General features: G+C 39.5%; 1 protein-coding gene across 1 annotated transcript in view; it reads right to left on the bottom strand.

The window, feature by feature from the left end:
* LOC144522872 (ephrin type-B receptor 1-like) overlaps positions 1–27436 on the bottom strand; it is an 84685-nt gene that overhangs the window by 12097 nt on the left and 45152 nt on the right. The window contains exons 7-14 of the mRNA XM_078258119.1: positions 24060–24322; positions 21922–21997; positions 20429–20553; positions 12078–12243; positions 11551–11656; positions 10024–10085; positions 9729–9926; positions 1506–1753 (exon numbers count right to left, since the gene is read on the bottom strand). Of these exons, the coding sequence (XP_078114245.1) occupies positions 1506–1753; positions 9729–9926; positions 10024–10085; positions 11551–11656; positions 12078–12243; positions 20429–20553; positions 21922–21997; positions 24060–24322 (1244 nt within the window). The remainder of the gene's footprint in view (positions 1–1505; positions 1754–9728; positions 9927–10023; positions 10086–11550; positions 11657–12077; positions 12244–20428; positions 20554–21921; positions 21998–24059; positions 24323–27436) is intronic.

Here is a 27436-nt window from a genome sequence, read left to right as displayed (position 1 = left end):
GGGGTCACACTGTGAGAACCAAACATCAAAGAGTTTCTCTTTCTGTCTTTAGAGGCGCTTGGAAAGGAGGGCAGGATCAAAGGGACGGACAGACTGACAGATAGACATGCTCGCAGGATGAGGAGGAAGGAGCACAGGAAGGAGAAGAGAGGAGAAAAGGATAAGCGGGAGGTTCTCTTTCTCCAAAAACTCCCACTCCTCCCATCTGTTTGGGTATGTATGTGTTTGGACCATAGGCGTAATTTACGACTACAATCCCCCCAATAATCAAAACTGGGCTTTTTCCGTAGTTTTTTCCAAGTTTTTTTCGCCTTTTTGGAATTTCGCTTTGACAATTTTTTCAACGTTTTTGTCGCCTTTTTCGAATTTCGTTTCCACAATTTTTACAATGTTTTTGTCGCTTTTCTCCATACATGTAGACGTGTCCCGGGACCTCCCTAGATAGTTGGCGATCTCAACCCCCCAATGTTGAACCCAAAGTTACGCCCTTGGTTTGGACTATAGGTGATTTTAGATTGAAGATGAATGTGTATATCAATACTGTAGGCACATACATTAACACAGACAGTATGTACAGTGTCTCTATGCTATTTTACAAAAAACATGAGATTGGTTCTCAATTGTTTACTGATATTATTTTAACTGCTTCAATTTGCATGTAAAATTAAACCTGTCCTGCCTTGTGTCAAAGACGATTACTAAGTCACCTTAAACACTTGAACAAGGTTTCAAATTGTAAAGTGTAAAAGTTCTGTTTTATAAGCTGAAAAACAAAATCTTTCAACCATCTCATATGACTCAACCTGCTGATGTGATACAGCTGAAAGTTCCAAAATAAGAATGTAAATGGACTTTTAAAAGGCCCTGGAAATATATTTTCTTCAATCAGCGTCTTACTTTGAGTCATGGGAATCTACATGAATGCACTATTTTCTGCCAAAGTTGTTGCTCATTTAGTCACAAGTATTTGATAGTGAAAAGAGAAATACTTTAGAAGCCAAGTAACGTTTTAGTAGCTTTAGGTTGAGATGGTTTTGTAAATACTGCTATATATCCAACATGTCTTATCTGTTTTTTATTGATAGTTGCTTTTTCCATTTAATTCTTATATTATTTTTAGTTGCCTAATTTTATTTATCTCATTGTAGTCCTGATGTTTGTGGTTTAACCAGGGTTCAACCATGTAGACAGAGCATTTTGTAATGTTGTTTTTAAAAGTGCAGTATTAATAAAGTTTATTATTGTAATTCACATTAGTAGTATTATTATAAAATATCTGACATTAGCAGCTTTAATCTAAAAATATATATACATAATATATCTAAATATATAGTGTTGATACCAGGGTCATTTTAGTGGTACAGTATGCATTCCTGTACTTCCACTGTATCCGCCTAACATTAAAACTGTAGATCATTTTGAAAGTTATATTAAGTGCAGCAGTACACTGTTACAATGGCTACATATGTATGTGTCTGTGTGCACAATATGTATGTGTTATTTACCCTGAGAAACAAGTCAAGTGCTCCGTTCTCCATGAACTCTGTGATGATCATCGTAGGCCTGCTCTTGGTGACCACGCCCTCCAGTCTGATGATGTTTGGTTGGTCAAATTGGCCCATGATTGATGCCTCAGACAGGAAGTCCCTCCTCTGCCTCTCAGAGTAGCCAACCTTCAGGGTCTTGATGGCCACAGGAATTTCTTTTTTCCCAACAGGCTTAAGGCGACCCTTGTACACCTCCCCAAACTCACCTGAAGAAGAAGTAAACATTATGGAGCTGAAATTAAAGCATTCTGTCCTAGAGCAAAATCAAAAAGGAACAGTAAACACTTAAGGCTCTTTTAGAAAACAATATGTGACTCAGCAGGGAAAAACAAGTACACTATTAGGGATGTTTTTTTAATGCTTCTTTGAGTTCAGAGCCCTTGAATACATTATTACACAATCAAAGAAGTAAACAAATAATTGCATTTTTATCACATTATGATGTGGAAATAGGTCACCAGAGAAGTTTATACCATTTGGTTACAATTTATGATTAAAAATTCTTAATCAATCATACAAAAGGGAGCATATTGTCCTTTTCAGCAGCTAAGTTGGGCAGTAGCGTGATGGGCAGGGCATGGTAAACACATAAACACTCTCTCGGTCGTGGGAGCTACCCTCTGCACATTCAGTCTCATACTGATGGCCTTTGAGCAGCTTTGCTCGAGCAGATTGAGGTTGAGGGCTTTGATTACGGGGACACTGGTGGTATTTTTGCAGATCGAAAGAACAATAAAAATTGAATTTCTCTCAATAGCTCCTCTCGGGTGAAGAAAAGGTTTGTAGTAGAGGTGGCAAAACAAGATAAAAGGGACAATGCCATTATTATTGTGACGGTACTAGGCTTTGCACACCACGCTTCAAGTTTCATCTTGTGGTTTAAACCAAGGCAGCCAGATGACCTCATGGAAAAAGAGACTGTACTGAAGCACAACGTTCATAGGTTCAATGCCTGCAGTTTCATTATTTGTCCTGTAGGCTAAAACATTTTCTAACTCTGTCCATACTTCCAATTTCCAATTTATGTGCTGATGTCTCTGTGGTCACATAGGATGCCAGCTTATCTGTCAGCTAGGTAGGCTACTTAGCATTAGCTACCTGACAAGAAGTAAGAAAGAGTAAGACTGGAGTACCTAGTATTTACTCTAAGGTTATATAACATTCATAATAATGACATCATTAGTTCGTCAGACTTTAAAAAAGATCCACCAGAGTCACAGAAGACTTTAGAATGAAAAAAAGTGGTAAAGGGAGAAGTTCAAACCCTGGCTCCTTTCACACCTCTGCACATCTGCCGTGACGCTTTCTTTATGTATTGCTATGTTGACATATGAATTGGTGGGTCGCGGTTTGTTACAATGTCAAATATATGAACTGTCTTGAACTTGTTCAATGTAGAGAAAACTTCCTACAGTGCTGGAGACACATGTCTTTTGTCGAAATAAATGCAGCCATATGCTGCTTGGGTACATGAAAATTGAATATCACTTCAAAATAAAAGTCCTCATCTCAGAGATATAAATCACATGTGAATAATGGATGAGTGATGGGAATTGGATGACAGGCTGTGTCGTCCTGTCTCACTGTGATCTCTTCTCCGCATCTCGCTGCTCATTAAAAACTATCTACTGACACTGCTGTTAACCAGCTGAAGTAGAGATGGATGGAGGGCAAAATAAGAAGGAGAATAGAAAGAGAGGATGGGGGGGAAGAAAGATAGGGGGGTGTAGAAATGAAAGAGTGAAGGATGGAAATGAGACAGTATTGATAAAAAGGGAGAAAGTATGAAAGCATGGACGGAGAGGGATAAAAACAGCAATTTTCGCAAAGAGAGGCGAGATCAGATGACATCTCACTTCCTCGTTTTCAAAAATAGAGGTGGTCAAGGAGAATATGGGGCAGACATATAGATATGATATTTTAGAAGAAATATTCCTTGGTTTTATTTTACAATCTTGTCTTAAATCTACAGCATATCTAAATACGGTCTTAGTAGTATATTAACTGGCCTGTAAGGTGAAATATTATCGCTACTTTCTATTGTAAATTAAAGTGTCTCAAGATTTAAATAAAGTGCTTTTTTATGAAGACATTTCTTACAGTGTGAACGATAGTAATAAGGAAAGAGAAAAAGAGACGGGTGTAATCACAGAGAGAGAGAAAGAGGAAGAGAGAGTGAGGTGAGATATTTTTATCATCTCCTAAGGGTGCTTTCTACTTTTATCTTCCCTCCTCAATCTGTTGATCCCCCCCCCCCCGGTTCTTTGTTTTAGCATTTCTCTATATGCAAACAAACTCTAAAACTCCAGAGGGGCTGAATCCCAGAGAAAGATGAAGATAGGAAGTATCAAAGAAATACAGAAAGAAAAACAAAAGAGAAAGTCGAAGGGAGGGAGAAAGAGAGAAAGAGCTGTGGATACATCTTTACTTTCTATCACAGCAGAATGGGAGAGATTCAACCGTTTAAGGGCTCAAAGTCCGGCCACATCTCCTATCAAGCCCAGGCTCATATTTTCCCCTCCCTCCTGTTATTTTCATCTCTCCTCTGTCACCTCTGGCTGAGGTGAGAAACCTTCCCTTGAGAGAAATAAAGTGAGAAACGGAGGGATTACGGAAAGCCTCACAGAGTGCCCAGAGCACATACTCTCAGCGGTGAGGGTCTCAATCTGGTTCATGACCTTAACCAACCAGAGCTCCATGGCCATTTGGATTAGTTTTGGCCCAAAAAAAAAAAAAAAAAAAGTGTTAACTGAGGGATAACATTTGGAGTAAAAACATTCCTCCATCTATTATGGTTTGAGGTATACAAATCATTAATGCACTGCAGCCAGATGGTGGCGTTGGGGTTGGGCAATATGACAATACATACCATGAAACAATATATATTTAGCCATACCCTTATATTGTGGTAAATATCCATTTGAAGCACTTAATGGTTTGGAGCCAAAATAAGTGTCTGATATGCTGCTCTTTTAAGAGCCATCAAGAGCTCTTAGAACATCTGAAACGGGCTTGCTTACCATCACCAGGGTCAGAACCAAACATGCAGAAGCAACTTGTAGTTTCTATGCACCAACAGATCTGGAATAAACTTCAAGAACACTTGAGATCTTCCCCAACTCTGTGTTCTTTTAAACCAAGACTTAAAACTTTTCTGTTTGCCACTGCTTTCCCTGAGGTCATTTAGAGATGTTCATTCCTACACTTTTATGCTTCTAAAGTCTTTTAAATCTACAGTTTTTTGTTTTATGATTATTGTATTTTCTGTTTTATTTGCTTTCTATGTTTATGCTTGTTTAAAGCACTTTGAATAGGTTTATATGGTTTGATTTTCAAAAAACACCATATTTTTGTTGTTTGCTGCACATTGCTGCAGCTCCTTTTTTCACCCTGTGTGTTGAGCTCTCTGTTTTAGCTACAGAGTGAGACATCTCACTTCTGTTCCATCTTTGTTGGGAGTCGCACATGCACAGTACCTAGGTAAGGACTACTAGCCAGTCAGAAGCAGAGTATGAGGGCGTGCCATGCTAGCAGCTAGGCGAGCATTATAACATGTGTTACAAAGTGACGCACGTTTGTCACGGAAGTAAAGGCTGGACTACAACAGAGCTGTTTAGAGTAAGGTGACCAGATTTCTGAGACAAAATCCGGGGACATTTTCAGCTCAGAAGCGTAAATACCTCCAAAACAGGTAATGTTTTTATCTTTGTATTGTAAAAACGGGGACACTGCCCCAGGGGCGTCACTAGACCTAGAGCTGCACTGGGGCACAACACCCCCAAGGGGGGGGGGGGTCCATGGGCATGCTCCCCTGTAAAAAAATGGTGTCTATTTTAATGTTTAAATGCATCAATCTGGTGCACTTTGAAAATAAATCCAGAGGTTAGACTTGATTATTCTTATCTATGGACGGACATATTTGTGCTGTAGCCTGAACTATTTTGCACTTCAGAATTTTAACCATGCACACACAGGTGTAATAGTTTTTTCTTCATATTTTGCATTAATGTCACTAAGAAGCATACCAGTAGAAATATATATTCATATTTGTAAGTGGGATATATATAAGTAAGTGGGATTGTCTGGAATCTGGCAATATAATAACCATTATGGTGGGATACACGGGCTAAGCAATTTACAAAAAAATTTCTGTGCTGACATAAATAGTTTACATGAGAATACATTATAATTTTGGCCCAAAGTTGGAGACCATGTAGAAATTTGTTGCAATTTCAAAACCGGATTACCCGGGAACCATTTGTTGTACCGATGCATGTGTTGAGTGAAGAGTTTGTAAGATATTTCACAGAGAATAATGGGTATGCAGAGATTTATGCAGAATGCAAATATGATAACATTTCATGTAAGTTCAATGTTAATTTTCAGGCAAACCATTTGTCACAGCAATTGGCGCTAATATCATTGGAAAGTTAGATTCTGGTTGAGGTGGTTGTGCCAGACTCACACCTTTGGCTGAGTCTCTATCGGTCAGAGGGAGAGCAGGAGTGCGGTTGTGAAGAAGTTGGTAATTTCATGTTTTTTTGATTATCACTTTTGCATGCACTATATCCGTGTCACATTCTCATTAGGGGCTGAGCCCCCCTAAAGGTTGGATCCTAGAATCGCCCCTGCTGCTATTTCATACTTGTACTCCACTACACCTCAGAGGGAAATGTTGTAATGTTTACTGCACTACATTTATCTGACAGCTTTTGCTTTATTGCTTCACACAGGGCTTGTTTCTGCAACAGCTCATTGAGTATTAGATACAATTAAAACTATTGAGGAAATATTTTCCTTTGACATTGGTCCAGTATTAAACGAGATCGCTGCAGTCTGCAATGGCGAAACAAGCTACAATATAAATGAATAGAACAATTGTCCAGCTTGAATTTACATTCATAAAAGTGCTTGTTTTGCCGCTGACAGGCTCAGATTAATATTCTAAGTGTCTGACAACATTATGGAAAGGATTTCTAAGGAGGTTGACCTTTCTGTTAAAGAGTAAGATCCTTTTTTTAATCATAAAAAAGTCATTTTAGCATCGTAAAATATGGGCATTCTAGAACATCTCTTGAGCTTGCGTGTGTAGGGTGCGCGACTATACGTTTGGTCAATGTTTTCTTTCTTTCATTCCAATTTCGGGTCTGTCAGTCACAGTGAAAACTGGGGACATTTCCGGGAACAGCTCCAGCCAGGGACAGGTCACCGAAAACCGGGGACGTCTAGACACCTTAGTTTGGAGCAGTTTGTGATCAGTGTTTTCTCTGGAAGATGAAGTCCCTTTCGGGTGGACTTTGGGCTTTTTCACTTTTGTAAACCTATTACATGCACAAAACTATATACATATAACACAATTAAGGAAAGGGAAATTGCCAAAAAGCATAATAAGAGCACTTTAATAAATCAAAGTACCAAAACTGACAGTGAACCGATGACTGTTAGAGATGTGAGTCCCCGAGGCAGTTTAATGCTGTCACCTTGACCCCATAGTAGGTGGTATTGAACTTTCATAAAAAAAAGAAATTAAATGCAAAGATGATATACAGCCTGTCTTTGAGACATTGAAAATGTTATTTATTTGTGAATTTGATGCAGAAATCTGCATTAAGCTTTAATATCACCTACAAAGCTTTATGTTGTTCTTCAGTATTTTGTATTCCCAATAGTTTTTAAAGGTCCAGTGTGTAACGTGTTTAGTTGTTTATTATCAGAATCTGTGTTGCCCGTTCACAAACTTGTCCTTTTTCATGAATATTTACCACCACCATCAATTCCCAGTATTCCTATTGGCTTGAAATTTTACATTAGCATTTGCATGAACTGGGGTAGACGCTCCATATTCATGCGCCATCTTGAAATACGTTAGCCGGTAAGGGACATACAGGACATACTGCTCCGCCTTTCGCGTTTTCGCTGTCACATGGTAAACTCACAGGTGCTGCTAATGCTGCTAATGGGTATCGTAGCTTCCCGGCAAGTTTGAAGAAGGAAACATGGAGGACCACACGTATTCAAAATCCAAATTTCAGGAACAGGAGTCTTCTTCTTCGCCCAGAAAAAGAAAAAGGATATTGAAAAGAGCAAGAGACCGGCTTTTTGAAGCGTGAAGGCTACCGTAGCTGTAATACGTACTTTGAACTGCGTGGTGTGAGAGAGTTGATTGCGATAAATTTATGATCTCAACACTAGATGGGAGAAATTCCTACACATTGGACCTTTAAGGCAAATTAAATTATAAACAAAGTTCGATCGGATGTCAAATGCCTATTAATTTTTACATGCCCTGCAACTGATGACTAGGTTGGAAGATGATGGCTGGATGTACTCCCGATTTATATTGGGCTGCCACTGCATTTTGTGATCCTATATTTATGACCTTGTGTGGTGGGTTTTAGCACATGTTTTACATATTTCTACTTAATGTTTTATGTATTTGCAGGTCTTATTGTATATTATGCTCAAATCTGTGTGTTTCACTTGTCTTGGATCCCCTTGGCGACGATGATTGAATATATAATAAAATCATTTAAGGTATTACATAGTTTCAGTACTCAGGGATCAGTAGTACAATTAAATCTTAGCAAATGTAAAATGTGTCCTTATATTTTGTTTCTTATTTTCATCTTTTTTTCCATCCAGCAGCTAAACTTCTGCTCCCAAAAACATTTCAGAGGATGCCCTTCGGACTCCATTTCATATCCCACTTTCTCTATTTGCCAAACATCACACAGCATTTCTTTCACAGTTCAGCTCGGCTAGCCAAAGAGAATGCACTAAGACTGTTTTAATTTATTGCTGTGAAAGTTTTCAGCATGAATAAAACATGTCTCCTGACTTCAAAGGAAAATAAAGAAAGCAAAAATAATAAATTGGCAGTGCATGTTTCCAGATCTTTCTCATTGACATAAACGTCTAGCACAGTTGAAGAAATTGATTAATTTACTGTAGAGTATCTGCCGGTTCAAGTGACAGTTGGTCTCATTAGAGGAAACCAAGGTTTACTTATCTAAATTTCCCTTTTGAAGCAGTTAATAGTAGGTAGATATGAACAAGGACTGTGTGTTTTTTTATTATCTTATACTTACAACTACAAATAGAATGAATGTACAGTAATATTTGACACACATCGAACTAATCATGGCTTTTCATTTGAGGCATTTGTAAACACTTCTGTCTTTCATAAACAACATAGAGAGAGAGAGAGAGAGAGAGAGAGAGAGAGAGAGAGAGAGAGAGAGAGAGAGAGAGAGAGAGAGAGAGAGAGAGAGAGAGAGAGAGAGAGAGAGAGAGAGAGAGAGAGAGAGAGTAAAGCCCAGTTCAGACCAAAGATTCGAAAGGAGACCAAACCGTTTAATAACGTCGCAGGGAAAGGTTACAGTGGTCTGAACCGGCGCGTCTCAACTCCACTCAAGCCAGCCTGTCAAGTCTGTCAATATCTCTGGTTTTATCAGAGATATAAAACGTAGTTTTTTGCCGATTCAGCACTAGAAATATAACTGTAGAAAGCATCTACTATCACTAATGTTATCCATATTCATATTTAGACAAAACACATGATATATCCAGTTACAAATAAAAGCCTGAAAGTCGGAAGTTAGACCAAAAGTACAAAGAGCCATTGCTAATGAAATCATACACCGTCTTGTTGCACTGGTGTTAGTCTATATCCTTGACGTTCCACTTCTGGGATTGCTCCGGTGCCGCAGGAAATTCCACCAGATGCATGTATTTTCTTTCCGCTTTCTTTTTTGGGGAATTTTAAACTCCGGTGGATTTATGAGGACTATGGTTAACTGCTCCTCAGATCTCTGCATGGTAAATTGAGACAGCTAGCTAGAATATCTGTCCAACCTGAGCTTTCTCTCGCACGAGTATTTTGCAGCGGTTCCATCCGATGCTTAGCACCGCCCAAGATGATTCTGATTGGTTTAAAGAAATCCCAATAAACCGGAGCACGTTTTTCTCCCATCCCAGAATGCTGGGTGGAATAGCCAGACCCTGTGGATGGTCTGACAAAGCGAGACTACACTAGTGTGAACTGGCAGGTTTTAGAACGTCACAGACCGGCGCGTTGTAAGTAGTTGCATGTTTTAACTTGTCTCGTCGCAAATCTTTGGTCTGAACTGGGCTTAAGGGTGAACCTAGGGTCAAAGACACTAAGTCTATGAAAATCTCTACCTGATCCAATGACTTCCTCTATTTTGACACAGGAGGGGTCAATTTCCTTGGCAAACTCCCTGACAGCCTCGTTGGGGTCCTCATAGGTGAAGGGGTCAATGTAGATCTTGACCCCCGGGGAACTATGGCCTTCAGACAGGGTTGGAAAGGTCACAGTGGGGGTAGGACCACTGAACATGTCAGGCCTCAGAGTCACTTCTGAGGAAAAAATTTGAAAGTGTAAAAATAAACACTGTTTCGGAAGTTTGGTGTGTGTGAAGGTAGAGCTCATTTAAAGTTTCAGTACTGGTAGTACCTCCACCTGCGTTGTATTGCTGCAGCTTGTCACCGTACACACTCTCTTTCAACTGCCTTCTTCTGCAGACAGAAACACATACGGAGAGATTGTGAGGAAAGAGGCAAGCAAACAGAAATGCTACACAAAAATGAAAAATGCTAATTGGTTGTCGGTAAAAGAAATAGTCTGCCTGAATGTCAAAAAAAAAAGTCTGCTTCAGAGAAGGAAAGAGTCTTTCAGGAATTCATTAGTATTTGGTGGCTTGTCACTGCTCTGTTTTTTTAGCTCTTGTTTCCTGCTGTCATCTTTGGATGGAACCAAAGAAATGCACTCTGGAATATTTTAATACGTCAAATGATCTTTACAATAAACACCTTATACTGCATACAGGAAAAAAGAGTTTGTTGCTTGTTGTTTCTGGGAGGTCATGGGGTCACAGGCATTTCTTATTTAATGTGTCTGCATACAGTATTCTGTGGCATATGGTTGCACATAACCTATATTTAGTAGTTTATAGCTGATTTAATGGCTATAGCTGGTCAATTATTATGGGGTTTTTACAATTTTCTCCACAAAAAAGCCAATTGGTTTATCCCGATGTTCACATCAAATGTATGTTTTAATGCACGCTGTTTACTGTAACTTAATGTAAACACTGTGCTTTTGTTGTAAGAAAAATGGTTACAAAATGCAAAAAAAGCTGCTTAAAATGGCCCGGACTCCATCAAAATAATGTAAAGAAAATTTTTCTATTTTTTGACAATAGAATTCTTAACTCAAGGTACACTTGCACATATAGTTTGCTCAGTTGTAATGGAGATGGCTCAGTCATCAGACCCTCATCATCAGACCATCTGTTATATGTTTGTTATCAGATGGTTCCATAGGGGGGGTGGGGATTACACCTGTTATTACGTGACTGAGGTTCCAGACTATGAGGTGTGGTAAAAGCTCTGGAAAGTCTTAGTGAGTGAAATTTGAATTAATAATTCTTGTCACTTTCTGTAAATAAATGATGGCTAAATATCAATTTAGCTGCTTCAGTTTCAGGGTACTGGTAATGTGTATGCTGTTTTACAGTCATGGCTTACTTGGACAGAACAGAGCCATTGTTAATGTTATTAGTAACACCTGTGCTTTTCCTCAAGTCAAAATGTGTGAAAAGGGCCAATCAATGTTTGGGATACTGAGTGTTTACACTGCAAAGAGTCAGGAAATTCTCACCCCTATTCTTCATATTTGATTTTGTATCAGATTTTCACACATTTGAAAAGAAATTTAAATATATACAGCTACATTCCCAGATTAAAAAAAGAAAAATGATAAGCCATATTGAATCCTATCAAGTTAGTACATGTTCAATGCCTTGCTTTAAGACATTTGATTGGACCATTCAAGGTATGTAACATTTGTAACAGGATATTACTTCCACCAGTTAGGATATTCCTCTGACACACAAATGAATGCACCGTGTGTGTGTGTGTGTGTGTGTGTGTGTGTGTGTGTGTGTGTGTGTGTGTGTGTGTGTGTGTGTGTGTGCGTTACCTGGTGCAGATGATGGCGATAGCTACCAATGAGACGATACATACTCCACCTACTAAAGAGCCTGCAATCAGGGAGAGCTGCTGTCCTAGCTCTGACTTATACTCATCTGCAGAAACACACAAAGACACACACACACACACCCCACACACACACACACACACACACACACACACACACACACACACATTGAAAAGAGAGGTATTATTTATATATATTTTTGAGACTCCCAAATACACACAACTAAGCATTTCCAGAAAGGAAAATATACACAAAATATAATTTACAAAGCTCATTCTACATGACTGCAAAACGCACACACACACACACACACACACACACACACACACACACACAAAGTAGGGCAGAATTTAATCACTTCCACAGCCAGATTTTCACTCTTGCTCAACCTCTCACTCTCAGTCCTGCAGTCTCTTTCCTCTTTACCATAAAAACCACGCTGACACACACACACACACACACACACACACCTCCATACACTTCAGCCACCCACACATCCACCCACTTACCGTCGGTGAGCGTTTGGAAGAGCATTTCCTTGCTGTAGGCTCCGTAGCCGGCCACAGTGCGAGCCCTCACCAGCACCACGTAGCCTGTCCCCGGCCTCAGACCCTCCAGAACAACATTGGGTGTTTCGCTCTGGACCACTGAACTGTTCAGCACTGACGACAGGGACTGAAGAGGAGGTTGAGAGAGAGATGAATATATGTTTCACAGCAAGCCAAGTGAGAGGATAACACTTCTTCAGTCACAGACTAAGAGAGACTAAATTTAGTACTCAGTTTTGGCCTTCAGCTAAAACAAGATTATTTCTTCAAATGCTACAGTACAAACTGAGACAATCACTATTTTCAAAATGTGACACAACAGACACCCTGGCAGGATGTTGTAACTGCAACATATTGAGTTTGAATTAATCTAGTCATTCATTCATCTTGTCACACGATGCCATCATCACATTCTTTGTCATTTTCCATTTCCAACAGTAAACTAGAATTACTGCCTCGCGGTTGCATGCCTTCGCCAACCAGTCAAGTTGTAGTTTACATCCATGTTTGTCCGGACTCATATAGGTGGTGAAGGGTTTGAAGGAATGTACAGTAATACAGGTACTAAGTGTATTTTTATTGTATTGGAAGTTATCGCTACATTGACATGTATGATTTCAAATTAAACTACTGAAGGTCAGCAAAAAGAAGACTTTCATCTGGTGTTAACTTGCTCTATAAGTGGTACCTAGCCATGTCTTTAAATTACATTTTAAAAACAGCAAGTTGTCTTTGCAGAAATGTTGTACATTTCACTTTGGGTAATCCACAGGCCTTGGTGTGAACAGATTTGTTGCTCTGTAGAGATGCTGGGTAATTTTATCTGGAAAGACACATTGCCATTACATTTTACAAAATGTAATTTTTTTGTGTTCTGTGCAGCACAAACAGAATTCCATTTACTGAAGCGGTGACAGAGAGAAAGAAAAAAGGGCATAATTCAAAACCTTGGCACATCAAACCTAAACGATTTGCATTGTTGTCATTCAGTAATTTTGTCCACAACTACATTCTTGATTTTTTGTGAAAAAAAAATCTCTTCCTCGTTGACTTCTTGCTCTTTGACTCTTTGACCCATTCTTACCTCAATCTCCTCCAAACAACAATAAAGTGATGATGCAGTCAATTAGATATTGCCCACAGAGAAAAATCTAGCAGAGCATTTGGGCCTCTTTCCATCCAGTCATTTTCCTGAAGGAATTAGGCATCACACCTAACAGGCCTATCTTATAAACCCAAGGCTACACCCTTTTACCTCTATCTTTCTATGCCGGCTTCCTCTCGCTCATTCCTTTCAGATAAAAAGGTTTTTACTGCGGCAAGATCGAAACGGTCCAGAGGGAATGACAGATATGGTTTGGTGATGGCATGAAAGGACGGGGGAGGGAATCATGCCGCGAGGATGAAGGAGGTCGAGGGATCGACGGCAGAGCAAATAGAAGAGGAAGAGAAATGAGAATCATGAGGAAGAGAGTTCAAGAGGGAAAAGAGCGGGGAGAAAGTTAACGGTTGGTGGTGGAAAGAGAGCAGAAGAAGGAGGGTTATCAAAAAAGGACACGCACAGGAATAAAAAAGGGGTTCAAGATGATTTGAGTTTTTATTACTTCATTTTATTAATCCTCCTTGATTGTCTTGAACCCCTTTTGTTGTTGCTTGTGGCTATCCAATTGTTACTATTATGACATGAGTTGTCTTCTGTTGTGTATTAGTGTTATTCCTGTCTACCCACAGTACTTTATCAAATTATGATTTGATTTGTATTTGACATCATTAGGTTCTAATTCAATATTTGACTGCACTATTGATATATTGTACTATGACAAGCTAGATTCCAACTGTCATAATTAGTACACGGCCCATAGGCAACCACAGAGTTTGCAGTGTTAAAAACCTGAGAGAGAATAAGATATATTTGGAAATGGTCACATAAATGGGGGTATTGTGTCAGGGTGAGATTTGGATTTGGGGGTATGTATGTGTGTGTGTGTGTGTGTGTGTGTGTGTGTGTGTGTGTGTGTGTGTGTGTGTGTGTGTGTGTGTGTGTGTGTGTGTGTGTGTGTGTGTGTGTGTGTGTGTGTGTGTGTGTGTGTGTGTGTGTGTGTGTGTGTGTGTGTGTGTGTGTGTGTGTGTGTGTGTGTGTGTGTGTGTGTGTGTGTGTGTGTCTGTGTAGGGGGGTGAAGAGGGGCTCTAGGCTTGCCACAGTGAAAAGGTTAGGGGGCAACCCATCTGGGAAGGTCTGGAAGCCAGAGATAAGTAGTGGGGGGAAATTCTGTCTCCCTGTGCCATATCAAATTTACAACATTAAAACATAATTATCTATAGAGTGGCTATGAGGGGAGGTGAGGGGGTGGAGGGGTACCAGAAAATAGGTGCAGTACAGCTGTCATTTATCTCTCTCTCTCTCTCTCTCTCTCTCTCTCTCTCTCTCTCTCTCTCTCTCTCCAGGCTTATCAAACTGCTCCCCGAGGACGTCTACACGTAAAGCTGTGAGCTAAAATTAGTCACTTTATGTGGATGGCTTGTCTACAGTGTAAATGCAGTATTTCTCCCTTCTTAAGATGTGTATCAAGGAATAAGAATGAAAAGACGAAACAATGAAAGAACCTAACTGCCAGCTTTTGATTATGGGTCTTAATTGGCTTCCATGTTAAATAATTTTAAAGCAAAGGCAGCAGCAAATAAGGCCAGCTTAGAATGAAGTCGCTGCCCTGATTTTGACAAAGTAAGTGTTTTATCTGTGACTGTCAGACTGCAGCTCGAGTACATCTCTCAGTGAGTTCACTTCTTCTCACTCTGTCCTAAACTCACTCTAATTGCTCCCCGAGAGGCAGAATCTCAACTTTCTCTTTCTGTCGCTGCTATTCTCTATCTTTCCCTGGAACTTCATTTTTACCCAAACTGTGGGAAGAAGCACCCCCACCCCCAGGTGCAGCACCTCCACCTCTTGAGATGTATTTGTATTGTTGCATTTTAATGTTAATTATCGCTGGCAGTGTGAGGTTTTAAGATGGTTTCCTATTATATTGTGTACAGTGTCCTATAGATTCAGACAGCCCTTCAAGCATGAACATAATATTATTATTCTTTAAATGCAGTTTTCAACCAACAGCTTCACTTAAAAACTGTGGTATTGTCATGAGTGTTGACTCTGTGATGCCAGTGCAGTTATCTTTACGACTAAAGTACAACTTAGCCATATTCATATTGACATATTGTTTGGCTGACATAATGTCATGAGGTACTGTTTTATTCCAGTGGCTTTTACTGTACACTATATGATCAATGTCTTCTAAAATTACTGTTTCATATGAGCATCTTCTGATCTACCACCTCTATAGTTGAGGTTAGGGACAAAAAAGAAACCAATGTTGTCTGTTTGTAGGTACATATTTCATTACTTTGTGGTAATGTCTGAAATTCTACCATGGACTCTGTAACACTTTTTGTGGGAAAAAATGCCTTGGTTACCTTGTTTCAAGCCATTCTAGCTGGTATAGAAAGCCTACAGGAAGACTCAGCTCGATTTGTGCCAGTTCTCATTAATATTCAACGATCTAAGCTGCTTGACTGTGATTGGCTAACAGCTAGCCAATGAGAGCCTGGTTATCAGCATCCTTTACCCAGCGCAACTGGGCGAGCTCATGACTAGTAATGAGCTCAGGCAACACCACGTCAGACTGACCAGCTTTTGTAATTGGCCTGATTTCTCCGCTTATTTCTTTTCAGTGGCTAGAGCTGACAGAGGAGGTAGCAGTTACTTTTCACATTCACAACATAACACAAACACATATGAACCTAACATATTTCAAAAAATACAAGCAAAAATGGTTTTGTGTGGCAGGGCACCTTTAACTGTCAGGAAGATTTTAGGCACTTCAACAAACAGCAATGCCGCTGTTAAACATTCTGATGAGGGCATAATTGCATTTCACTTATTTATCTTTTTAAAAAAAATAATATTCCATGAAAGAAAATCATTAATGAGGATTTTTAGAACCCAGTTTTTATTATCACTGGATCAGCATGTGTTGACCATTTTAATAACATTTTAAAATGTGTGAGTAAGGCAAGAAAAAGCCTAGTCTGAATAAAACATGCAAACATAAGTGAGGTAACAATGATAGAACCTTTGTAGGATATCAAGATTATATTGTACATACTTAATTCATATACCAGCATACATAAATAATTTCTTGATTTTGTTGAAAGCTGAGTATTTATCAAAAGCATCAACATCCATTAAGACAAACTTAGCAGTAATAGTTTACAATAAGAACATATATAATAACAAATTGTGTCAGTGCTGTATTTACTTCAGTTATAGGATTTAGTACGTAGCACACACTGAACCAAGAGATACAAGCACAATAAAAACAACACACACTCTCTCCTTTCCTTGTGCAGTGTAGTGAAATTATAGCCATACACTATATTGTGCTGGGAAATTGAAATCTGTGAGCAAGCCCTCTGGAGTCATGGACTTTAGGACTGTGCCTGAGTGTTTTCATCAAGGAGAATAGATAATAAAGAGAGTTGGCAACAGTCTGGAGCATTTACTTTTTGTTGTTATCAATGCATCTCAGAATTGTAGTGAGTTATGGAAGCACAAACTCACTGACAGTATGTATTAAAAAGAAGAAAATGAGTGCAGAAACTAGCAGTGGTATCCCAAAAACATGCCAAAAACTATTGTAAAAAGGATAGCTAAATGGCAAGAAATAAAATGTGAACTGTGGATGAAGAAGCAAGTTGTTCTTTTTGGTGTATCTTACAAAATCCCTTGTAGGTGCTTTGCTCTTTGATTTTAATCGGTAATCGGTCTGCAGTGAAAGTCTTTCTGTTTTTGCAGTTGGTGGCTTAGCTTCAGAAAAGATGAGGGTATTCTTATGTTTAGCTTTGGGTGATAGATATGCTTTTAATTTAGCTTTCAGCCTCGAAACGCATTGCTTCCCACTGACTGAATTACAAAGAAAACAAGATATGGAGCCACAGTTTGAGCTTTCTTTGGAGTCTGTTTCTGTCCTGGAGCAGCAGTCTTTGATGAGAAAGCAATCAGGTCCTGCAAGTTTCACCCCTGAATCAAAGGCCCTCATTGGCGCCCCGGGTTTGACATTCTTTATGCAGGCTAGTTTGATCATTGGACTCTGGCAGTGAATTGTTTTGTGCCTCAGTCTGCTGGATCATACACGTTCGGACCTTGTCCACTACAGAACAGCTGGAGGCTTGACTGCTTCAGTCAGACAGCCTCACAGAGCAGAGCAGTAGGAGTTTTGATTTCAGCAGCAGTCACTAAAGAATAAATTGGTGCTTTGGTCTTCTTGTCTTTAAGTGTTTTAGCTGGGGAGATACACAGATCTTCCAGTGCTCTCAAGATGTTGACAAACACAGCAAAAAGCAGTGGAATGGCATTGTTTATCGTCACATTCACTTTTGTATTCTCTTTTGCATAACACTGACAATAAGGAGCCAGTTGAGACGGGCATCTAATAAGGATGGCTCCTGCGCGCCTCATCTTGGAGGTTTTATTTTCTTGGCAGGTCAAACTGGTAGGAGACCCCGGAGAAGACCCAGAACATGCTAGAGGGATTGTATATCTCATCTGGCTTGGGAAAGTCTCGGGATCCCCCAGGAGGAGCTGGAAGACGTTGCTGGGAAGAGGGAGATCTGGACTACTTTGACCAGCCCCGGATAAGCAGAAAAAAAATGGTTGGATGGAGAAGTAGTGGAAGTGCCTCTTGCACAATGGTCCAGAGTGGGAAGGATAAAGCCAACTACCAATGAGTTTGGTTAAAGGCCATAATTACACTTCTCAATAAGCACCTTTTCTGTCCATCAGTACATATGCTGATCATTGGCGATGGCAAAGAGAATACAAAGAATCATTGTGGATATCTCTTGTTTCCATTCAACCTCAACTGCCTGGGACAGACAGCTCTTCAACATCCAAGCCTCGATGAATGGACGGTTTTCTGCAGAGATGCGCTACTATCTGTGCTGGTGGTGAGTCCATCTCTTTGGGAGGAAACACTCAATCCTTCATAAATGAAGGTACGTATAAATAACGGTGGTCTGTGATGTCTTCTGGCACATATCGAGACTTGTAAGTCCTCAGAGAGACTTGAGGGCCACATCAACAGTGAGCTAAGGGGAGATGAATCTTGGAAATAATCTCACCCAACGAACAGTGCAGCAATATAAGCGGCAGCAGTCCACCAACACTGTAACATTCCTCATCATGGACTTGGAATATGTGCAACCATCACCATGAAGCGCCTACAGTGGAAAACTGCATGCGAGCTGTAAAAACATGTCTTGTTAAATTTTTAATAAAAAATTAATAAGTCTTGTGATGTGATTATATTCATATAGAACGGCTATAAAAATGTAGTTTTATCTCCTGCAGTCATAAAAGACATTTAACTAGGATAGCGACAGTAGTTTTTTTGACCATTTTTTGTTTCTAAAATTTCTAATTTACGTTTGTCTATATCACTGTCCATAATTGTTTGAGGTTCTGTTTCTTCTATCGATAAAAGTGACAAGTGGCATGCACAAGACACACAAGATGAGTTACTTGACCAATTAAACGGGTTTAATTGGATCTTCCAGAGCCCACAGATCTTAATTAGAGTCCACATTGTTTGTTACAGCTTATGAAACTACGGCCCCTCAAACTACATCAGTTGTTCATGGAAGAAACTTTGAAAAATGGATGTCGTCTTGTAGACAGCAGACAGTTTGACGGGATCCCACTGTAGCCACTTATTGATTAATAGATGCTCATTTTTGCTGCATGACTACGATCAACAATGGATGTGTGCGGGAAAGAGAGGCACTGTATCACTGTAAAACCCTGTCAGTATGACAACAGGCTCCATAAAATATACACTGTGGCTCTAAGATCAATCCAGACTTATTAGGAAATAATATTTTGATGATGCATGATCCCATCGCTTTAATAGATGTCGAGCACAAGTGAGAGAGAACCTACATCAATGTCACGAATTATAAATCTAAGAAACATGTCGATACATTTCTGCCTTTAGCTGCCCTTCATTAATCATCATTTCATGTCTATGAGTTGCAGCATTCAACACATGCCAGCCTCTGAACTACTAATAATAATAATGATTTTTTTTATTAACCATTAGTACTTGTGGTAGGTGACAGGAAATGAATACTACATTTATTATAATAACACTAGGAATATTACAAGAATTATACATTATTGAGTAATCATTATTCTTTTGAGAGACATTGTGGTGAATGGACAGATAAAAACAAACACACAAATCTCAAACACACCGCATCTGTCATGGAGTGTGTTTACACATGGGTTTCCCAGTTATGAGGCTTATCCTGGTTTTGATAATATTTGGGATATGATGTATGCATGCAACAGTATCCCGGACGGTTTCTTTTGGAATACTCCAGCTAGCATATTCTGGTTTCATAACCGGGATAAGGGCTTATCCAGGTTTCTGAAATTGGGATTTGGTGTCCACATGTTCAAACACAAAAATGGGATACTTCAAAAACCCAATCATAACTATACTCGTGTCCGTGTAAACACACTTATGGTGTCACTGTTTTGTGTGTGCATGTGTGATGATAATGTCTAACAGTGGACGTTACTGTATTCAGTTAATCATTTTAGTTATTCGCTTCAATAGCTAAAAAAAAAAAGATCTCTCTAAATATCTATACATACCTGAATCATGATAGGTTCTCCGGAGGGCAGCAACTAAAACACGAGTGAAAAAGATTCCCACACACTGTTTTAGACAGTGTTTGGGAATCTTTTTTTTTTTTCCAAAATGTTTTTTCCAAAATTCCTTTAATCAAAAATACCTTATTTATGTAATTACCTAGATGGCAATGCATATGTTTCCTCAAGGTGTTTCATTCACCAACTGACCTAATTTTTTGTAGTTCTCTGATTGGTTAATTTACCAATTTATCTATGAATAAATAATTAACTGCTGTGACTTCTTTTGCATATAGCATACCTAAAAACCCTAAATAAACATTCCAGCTAAAGTGAGACAGTGTGCAGGAGTATTACTTACGAGCTAAAGTATTTGAGGTGAGGCTGTTGCTGCTTCTCAGTGAGTCCTGATAATAGATGACTTAGATGTAGTTGATATTGATTCCCTTGTTTGATCGACTGTAATGGATTACTGTCTGTGACCACAACACCATCTATGATAGAGACACACACACACACACACACACACACACACACACACACACACACACACACACACACACACACACACACACACACACAGACATTTATCATCCCACTCTACCTTGTCAAAGTATCGTATCTCGTAGTCGAGGATAATTCCGTTGGGCTGTTCAGGCGGTGGCCATGACAACGAGAAACTGCGGCTTGTTGAGCTCACTTGGTGCATTATGGGAACTACAGAGGGAGCTGTTAAAACACACACACACACACACACACACACACACACACACACACACACATATACACAATCAATTATGCAGTTGCGAGCATGCTTAAACTCCATAAATATGGAAATATAGTGTGTAATGTAATGACATATGGCCAAGGATTATTTACACCCAAAGGAGAAAAATGTTTCCTCATCCAGGCTCATGAAAACAAATTACTGCACTTGTCACTGATGGGGAACAAAGAGTTATGTCTGCAATGCATTTTTACCCATAATTTTAGGAACCAGAAGCTCTTGGCTATAATGTATTTCATGGTTTTGCCTCCCGGATCTTTTTATGAGATGGTTTTCATCATTTGTACTTCACTTGACAGCACATACAGTAAAGAGAAGAAGGAATCAATACACAGGGATTCTAATTGATGTATTCAGAGTGTATGCATCTTACACAGCTGACTTATCAGGACATCAGAGGACTGCAATGATCCTCAGTAAAAGCTGTGACACTTCATGCGCCAAATACTTCCCTCTGTAGTCATAATTTGACAGTGTGTGCTAGCTGTCACCTAAAAACCTTAGTCATTTTTTATTTTGACACGATTGACATTTGACAGGGTTCTCTATATATTATGTGAGTTTCATAACCTAAGGTCCCATGAAATACGCTAAAACCTATTGCATAATTTAAACCCCTCAGTGCAGTCAACCTGAAAATAAATCAGATTTTGTTGAGTACTAAAAGATTTCAGGGATAAGAGAGTTTTGCATCCGGCAGCGGTAACGCTCAGAAAGTGGCAGGATGACAATGGATCATGTTTCGATTAGGAATGACCCTGGGTTGCTCTAGATGAGGTAAATGATGTGTTTTCCATCAGAGCAAAGCAGCTTTTAAATCTAAATTTGGGTAACAGTGGAAATATCACTTGTGTCTGTCTCTATAAAGTATTGATGAAGCAGTAACTCTGCTCACTTTATAGTCTTTAAGAATTACACTGTCAAAGACAGAGAGAGGGGAGGGCAGGGAGGGGATAAAGGCAAGAAAAGGAGAACAGAGAGAGAGGCAGAGGGAAAGAGGAAAAGAGGATGAAAGCTGTGGATGTGCAGGAAAGACAGAGAAGGGGGCAGAGAAAGGGAGACAGAGGGAGAGAAATGACAAGCTTATAACATGTTTTATGAATTAAAAAGCTGTAGCTCAATTTCCTTTATCCCCCTAGCCATCCCTCCCTCGCATAATCCACTGTGCCCCAGGGTATGCTGACACACACAATCACACCGACGCTTACACACACACACACACACACACACACACACACACACACACACACACACACACACACACACACACACACACACACACACACACAGCTTTTGCACTCCCCACTCACCAGCCTGATTGGTTGTAATGTTGATTGACAGTTGCTGGGCGGGATAAGGGCTCTTGTTGGAGACTCCATTTACTGCCTGTAGAGTAAAAAGTGTAATGGTCAGCTATTCCACCTTACAGACATTAGCCCCTATAGTTACTGTTGCTAGGACTGTCAAGCTTTTCTATGTAAAACTATTTATATAGGGTGTATCAAGAACTGCCCCGCTGAGTTACGGTTGCTAAGCTATAATTGGACAATCGCTTGTTAGGGAAGGGATTCCACACACAGTCAATTATCAGCATCAATGACATGGTTTTCATTTCAGTGATTTTTTAAGTCTCACAATCTTTCTCATACCAATGAAGACACAATTAACAGGTTCTGAGTGCGTTTGAAACACCGCCTAATTAGCTGCCACATATTGTTTGTCATGAGCTCAGTTAATCATTTTGACGGTCGAAACAATGTCTTCAGTCACAGCAAATCATTAAACAAAGGCATGGTAATTAGTGATGCTAGCTTAATGGCTTACTCCACGCTCTAATTCTATATTGTTTCTTTATCATTTCATGTTTTTTATTTTGTGTTTCCTTGAGTTTCTGAGGATTAAAAAATGTCAGTTTTGTCAAAATCCGGATGGATGGAAAAAAATTGATGGATATCTCAAAGTATATTCAGCTCTGTCTTTAATGGTGGCTGCCTTTAGTAAACACATCAAATTACAATCAATACTTTCACAATCAGGTCAGTGTTTTGGTCATTCATTCATACATCATTATTGATCTGTCCGTCCCACAACAGACTGCTTTCAAAATGGATCAACTCATAGGTTAAGGCTATTTATTGAGTAGCAATCATGAACCATATATGTTGTATTCCTACAAAAATCATATTTTATTATTAATACATTCACTGGACTTTGACAAAGATTTTGCCACATTTAGATTAGATGAGATTTCATAACTGAGGACTGAATGGGGGAAGTAGGTAACACTCTTCCTTCCCTTAACAATTACAATGCAGGTGACCTTGATTTAGACAACCGGCCTTGATGGTAAAGGCGGCCAATAGCAGAAGATTGAAGGTCCACCATCGTGGTGGCTTTATAGGCATCAGTGTGGCCTTGTAGTTTGAGAGAACATGACATAAATGGAAATTGTGCATAAAAGCCTCCATGTCAGCGAGCATCTATGTAGCCTTAGTAACCTTGAGCATAGAATATAGCAGCTTTTTGCATATTAAGAGTTGACAACACACTAAGCGCCAAGGTTGTTTTCAGTCAGTATAACTACATTTTTTAAGGGGCAACTTTATATTGTTAAGAGTGATGTAAAAAGTTAAATTTCAATGTAACTGTCTTCGACATTGTGTAACTAGTGGTGTGAATGATTAAAGAAATTCTCTGCTGAAATACTCTACGTCTGTAGGCTTTAAAGGAGTCTCTTTGTCAATACTGTGCCTGCTGCATAGCTTTAGAGCTATGAGGAGGCAACAGTATTATGAAGAATCATGTATGTAGCCATGAATGTTGTGAAGAAAATCTGAACAAATCAGCAGAAAAGCAGTGGATGTGAAATTTTTTAAAGATCTTTGATACATTTGGACAAATTTTCTGGCTGTGATTCTGGGTAGCCATCCATGTTCATCAACTGTTGTGAATCCAAACATAACTACCAACGGGACATCATGACTTTGCGTAAACATACACGCCACTTTCACAAGTGGCATGTTATCTGTATGCATTTTGAGCTATCCGCGTGTATGTCTACGCCGTGTACAGCAGACTGATTGGGTTTAGGAAAAGAAGAACAGGACGGTTGGGTTTATTGAAATACATTAGTTTAAAAAACGTGCGGAAGTTATTTTTGCCGTAAATTGACACGCAATCGCAAGGTAATGTAAGTCAATGGAGGCCAAACGGCGTTGATAAACACGCTATAAAGCAATTATGCGTCTTGATAACACGCCAAAATGGCATACGAATTGGCATGTCATACATACGCCACTTATTGAGATCAGTCTGTAACTACAGAAGGGAAAAGCTAACTTTCAAGACACCTCTCAAGCCTAAAGGCAGTTAGCATGTGATACTCAAATATATCATTACAACACTAAACAGCATGCTGAATAAACGTCTCTCTGCTCAATGGACAAACCTGTATTTCGAAGGTATAAGGTGTGTGGGCCCGCAGCTTGCTGATCTCCACCCTTGTTTCCTTTAACCCTTGCTTGTCTGAAACGAATACCACGCTGTCGTCACATGGCTGACACGCCCGGCGCTCGCTACTGTGGCACCGGCGGCACAAAACGTTGTATGACATGTCGTCACGGTGCCCAGTGTCACGTGGGGGGTGCCACTCCAGCTGCACCGATGTCTGGTTGACGACTGAGACCACGTTGCGCGGAGCTGAAGGAACACCTAGAGAAAGATGATGAGGAGGTTAAGGGATTGACATTTAGATTTGTTTCAGAGTCTGTCAATTTAAAGCAAATTAGTGCTCCACACCTGGATGCAATCAAACTTCATTATGGTAAGGACTTGAGAAAATAATTAGTTTTTTTCATTACGCAGTGCCTACTAATGACTTCCATATGGATATGTTTTTATTATCACAGGATGTCTAGTATTTTATAGCTAAGCAAGCTGTGCTTGCTTTTGACAAATTGACAAAAAGTGTATCGCATTAGAATCGCTGACTCCACCTTTAATCAAGAAAATAATTTCAAGATAAATCAATACTGGCAATAAACATTAGTTGCAGGCCTGTTTTACATACAAAACATAAGATCTGATGAAGCAGAATACTACTACTACAGAATACTACAGTTTGTGAATTAGAAGAATCTTTGCTTCACCCTGTTTGCCAGGATTATAATCTACATTAAAGTACGGGCACAGAAAAAGAGACGAATCACATCTTAACTTAGAGTGAGTTCTCTGGTCAAGAAAGAACTGGACACTTTTCTGCACACTGACCTGTGAATATGAGGACATCATCGCCTAACTGAACGAGGCAGATGACCGCCCACCTAGAGCCAGGCTCTGTTCAAGGTTTCTGCCTGTAAAAAGTTTTTTCTCTTGGGAGAATTGTTGGGTCTCTGTAAATTGTAGCGTGGCCTGAACCTACTCTATCTGTAAAGTGTCCTGAGATAACTTCTGTTATGATTTGAAACTACAAATAGAATCGAATTGAAATTGAACTTCCATTTGCAGTTTCCGACCAGTATTGCTGGTACAGATGTGGGGAATTCAGCCAACTCTGTCTCTAACAGCCAGAAGGTGAGCTAACGGCTCACTGCCAGCCAGAGAATATTTTTTCCTGTCACTCTTTGGTCGGCCAGCTTCTCTCTCTTGCTGGTTCTCTCTCTTTTCTGTCAGCTCATCTCTTTGATCCGGGGAAAAACTCTGGCTTTTAGTGTGTTCTATTGAGTCCTAAAAGCACACCCAGAGTTTTCACAAGGTTAAACCTAGCATGTTCACTTCTCCTTGACTGTTCACACATCACAGACCCGCGACACACACAGACACACTCGTACTACATGTCGGAACATGAAATGAAATGGATATTCAACCTCGACATATGTTTAATCATCAGAGTCCTAAGAAATGTCTGAGATGGCCCTGTGGAATATGCATACAGTATGTGTGTATTACAGCCTGGCTGCAGAATCAAAGTGCTAACAATCAGTGACAGGTTGAAAATCTAAAGAAGCACAATCTTAGAAATATTCCCATTGAGAGAGAATCTGAGAAGCATTCATAAATATACTCTCACAATAATTGACACAGATATTCACAAAATTTTAATTTTAATCTGAATAGCATAAATACTTATTTTATAAATGTATTTATACTTAACATAATTATTTGACACTGTCAGACAACCACAAAGTCCACAGCAAATGCACATTAAAATTCACAAATGTAAGAAAAGGGGTCATTTTAAACCTTGTGCGGCAGTGAGAGTAATTACACAGACTGTCAATGCGTGCTTATGATGTATGCCTGCAGGTGAGCTCACTGCATTTTTTTCTCGGGAACACTCTCTTCAAGTCTATCTGAGCAAATAAGGGCAGAGGGAAAGAAAAGGCTGAGTTATGGAGTCGTTAGATTAGGTAATTATCTATGCCAAAAATGTAGACTATTGTCCGCCACAGAAAAGTGTATTCCAGCAAAACAGTGTTTGTAGAAGGTTGTTACGGCTATTTACTTAGTGATTTATAACCAACAGGTAAGCGGAATGAAAATTAAGCTTCAATTACAGTAAGTTAAAGTAATGTGTTAATGTGTTGCACATCGCGCCTAATAGCTACTCATTGACTTTACTTCAGAGCAAAAGCTACATGTCTCTTTCGACGCTACAAAATAAGTAGTGCTAGCTACAGTTTTGTCTTCTATATATAAACTCCTGTGATGTTGTATACAGTGGTAGCCGCCACAGCTTCCGCCAAACTCCCAGCCGCCTAGTCGCTATGGTCTCCCCCCCTTCCTGCCCCTTTTAGCTCTGGCTTGTCGACGTAAAACGCATAACTTCCGTTGTGCCAGTGCGGGAAACCGACACCACAACTCTGTAAAATACAGAGAGCTTTCCCTAGCGGCGATAGGCTTAATCAGCATTGTGTGAACTCGTTTGGCAAGGGCTTGAATGTAACAGACATACATTTGTATGTAAGTTCCGCACTCCGCAGCTTTAAATTGACCATTTTTACTGCTGCAACAAGAGTAATAGCTTCACTTCAAAGACTTATCTGTACTGCAGTCTCCAATCCCCTCTGAGTTTCATCACTATGTTGTAAGTGGCTTTCACAGTATCAATCTGATCTATACACAAAAATACCCTTCGAAAAAAACGCGCACACACACACACACACACACACACACACACACACACACCTTTGCAGCCCATGAGGCAAGTTGAGGGAATGATTAAATGTCAGACAACTATCCACACACTGCTCTCTCACTCTTCTATTTCTCTGATCTGATTTTATATTGGATTGAGTTTATAACAAATAAAAATAAACTGAAGCTTCTTCCTATATTGAAGTTCTATCCCACAGTTTTTCAGAGTTGTCACTCTTTTTTTTCATTGCTGTTGTGTTTAAAAAAAAAACCCACTTGTGACTCAATTTGTTTTTGCCCTTGAATTGAAAGTACCAAGGTAATTCACAAAGCTGTGTAGGATGAGTAGGTTGACACCTGACACCCTTTCACTGGGAAAGTTGATTTTTCTTCTTCTGTCAGCATCAATTTGAGAGTGTGCTACCGCTTGTTTGAGGTGAGGTTTTTCATGTGCTTCCTCTGTTGACAGAATAGGTTAATCCTAGAATTGTTCCCAAGTGTTCACCACTGAGGCAAATTCCTTTTTTATGTTCCATCTGTAATATACTGCAATAGATGATCAGTAGCGACAGAGTTTGACTGCAATAACAGTAAAGGAATTGCAAATATTGCAGCATGTAGCCCCAACAATATATAATAATAATAATATTAGGTTTTAGTTTAAGAAATCTGTGGGTGACAAATCACTTC

Source organism: Sander vitreus, chromosome 9, assembly GCF_031162955.1.
Source record: "Sander vitreus isolate 19-12246 chromosome 9, sanVit1, whole genome shotgun sequence".
NCBI lineage: Eukaryota > Metazoa > Chordata > Actinopteri > Perciformes > Percidae > Sander > Sander vitreus.
Note: the sequence above shows the minus strand (reverse complement) of the source record. Positions and strands in the feature narration are given on the sequence as shown.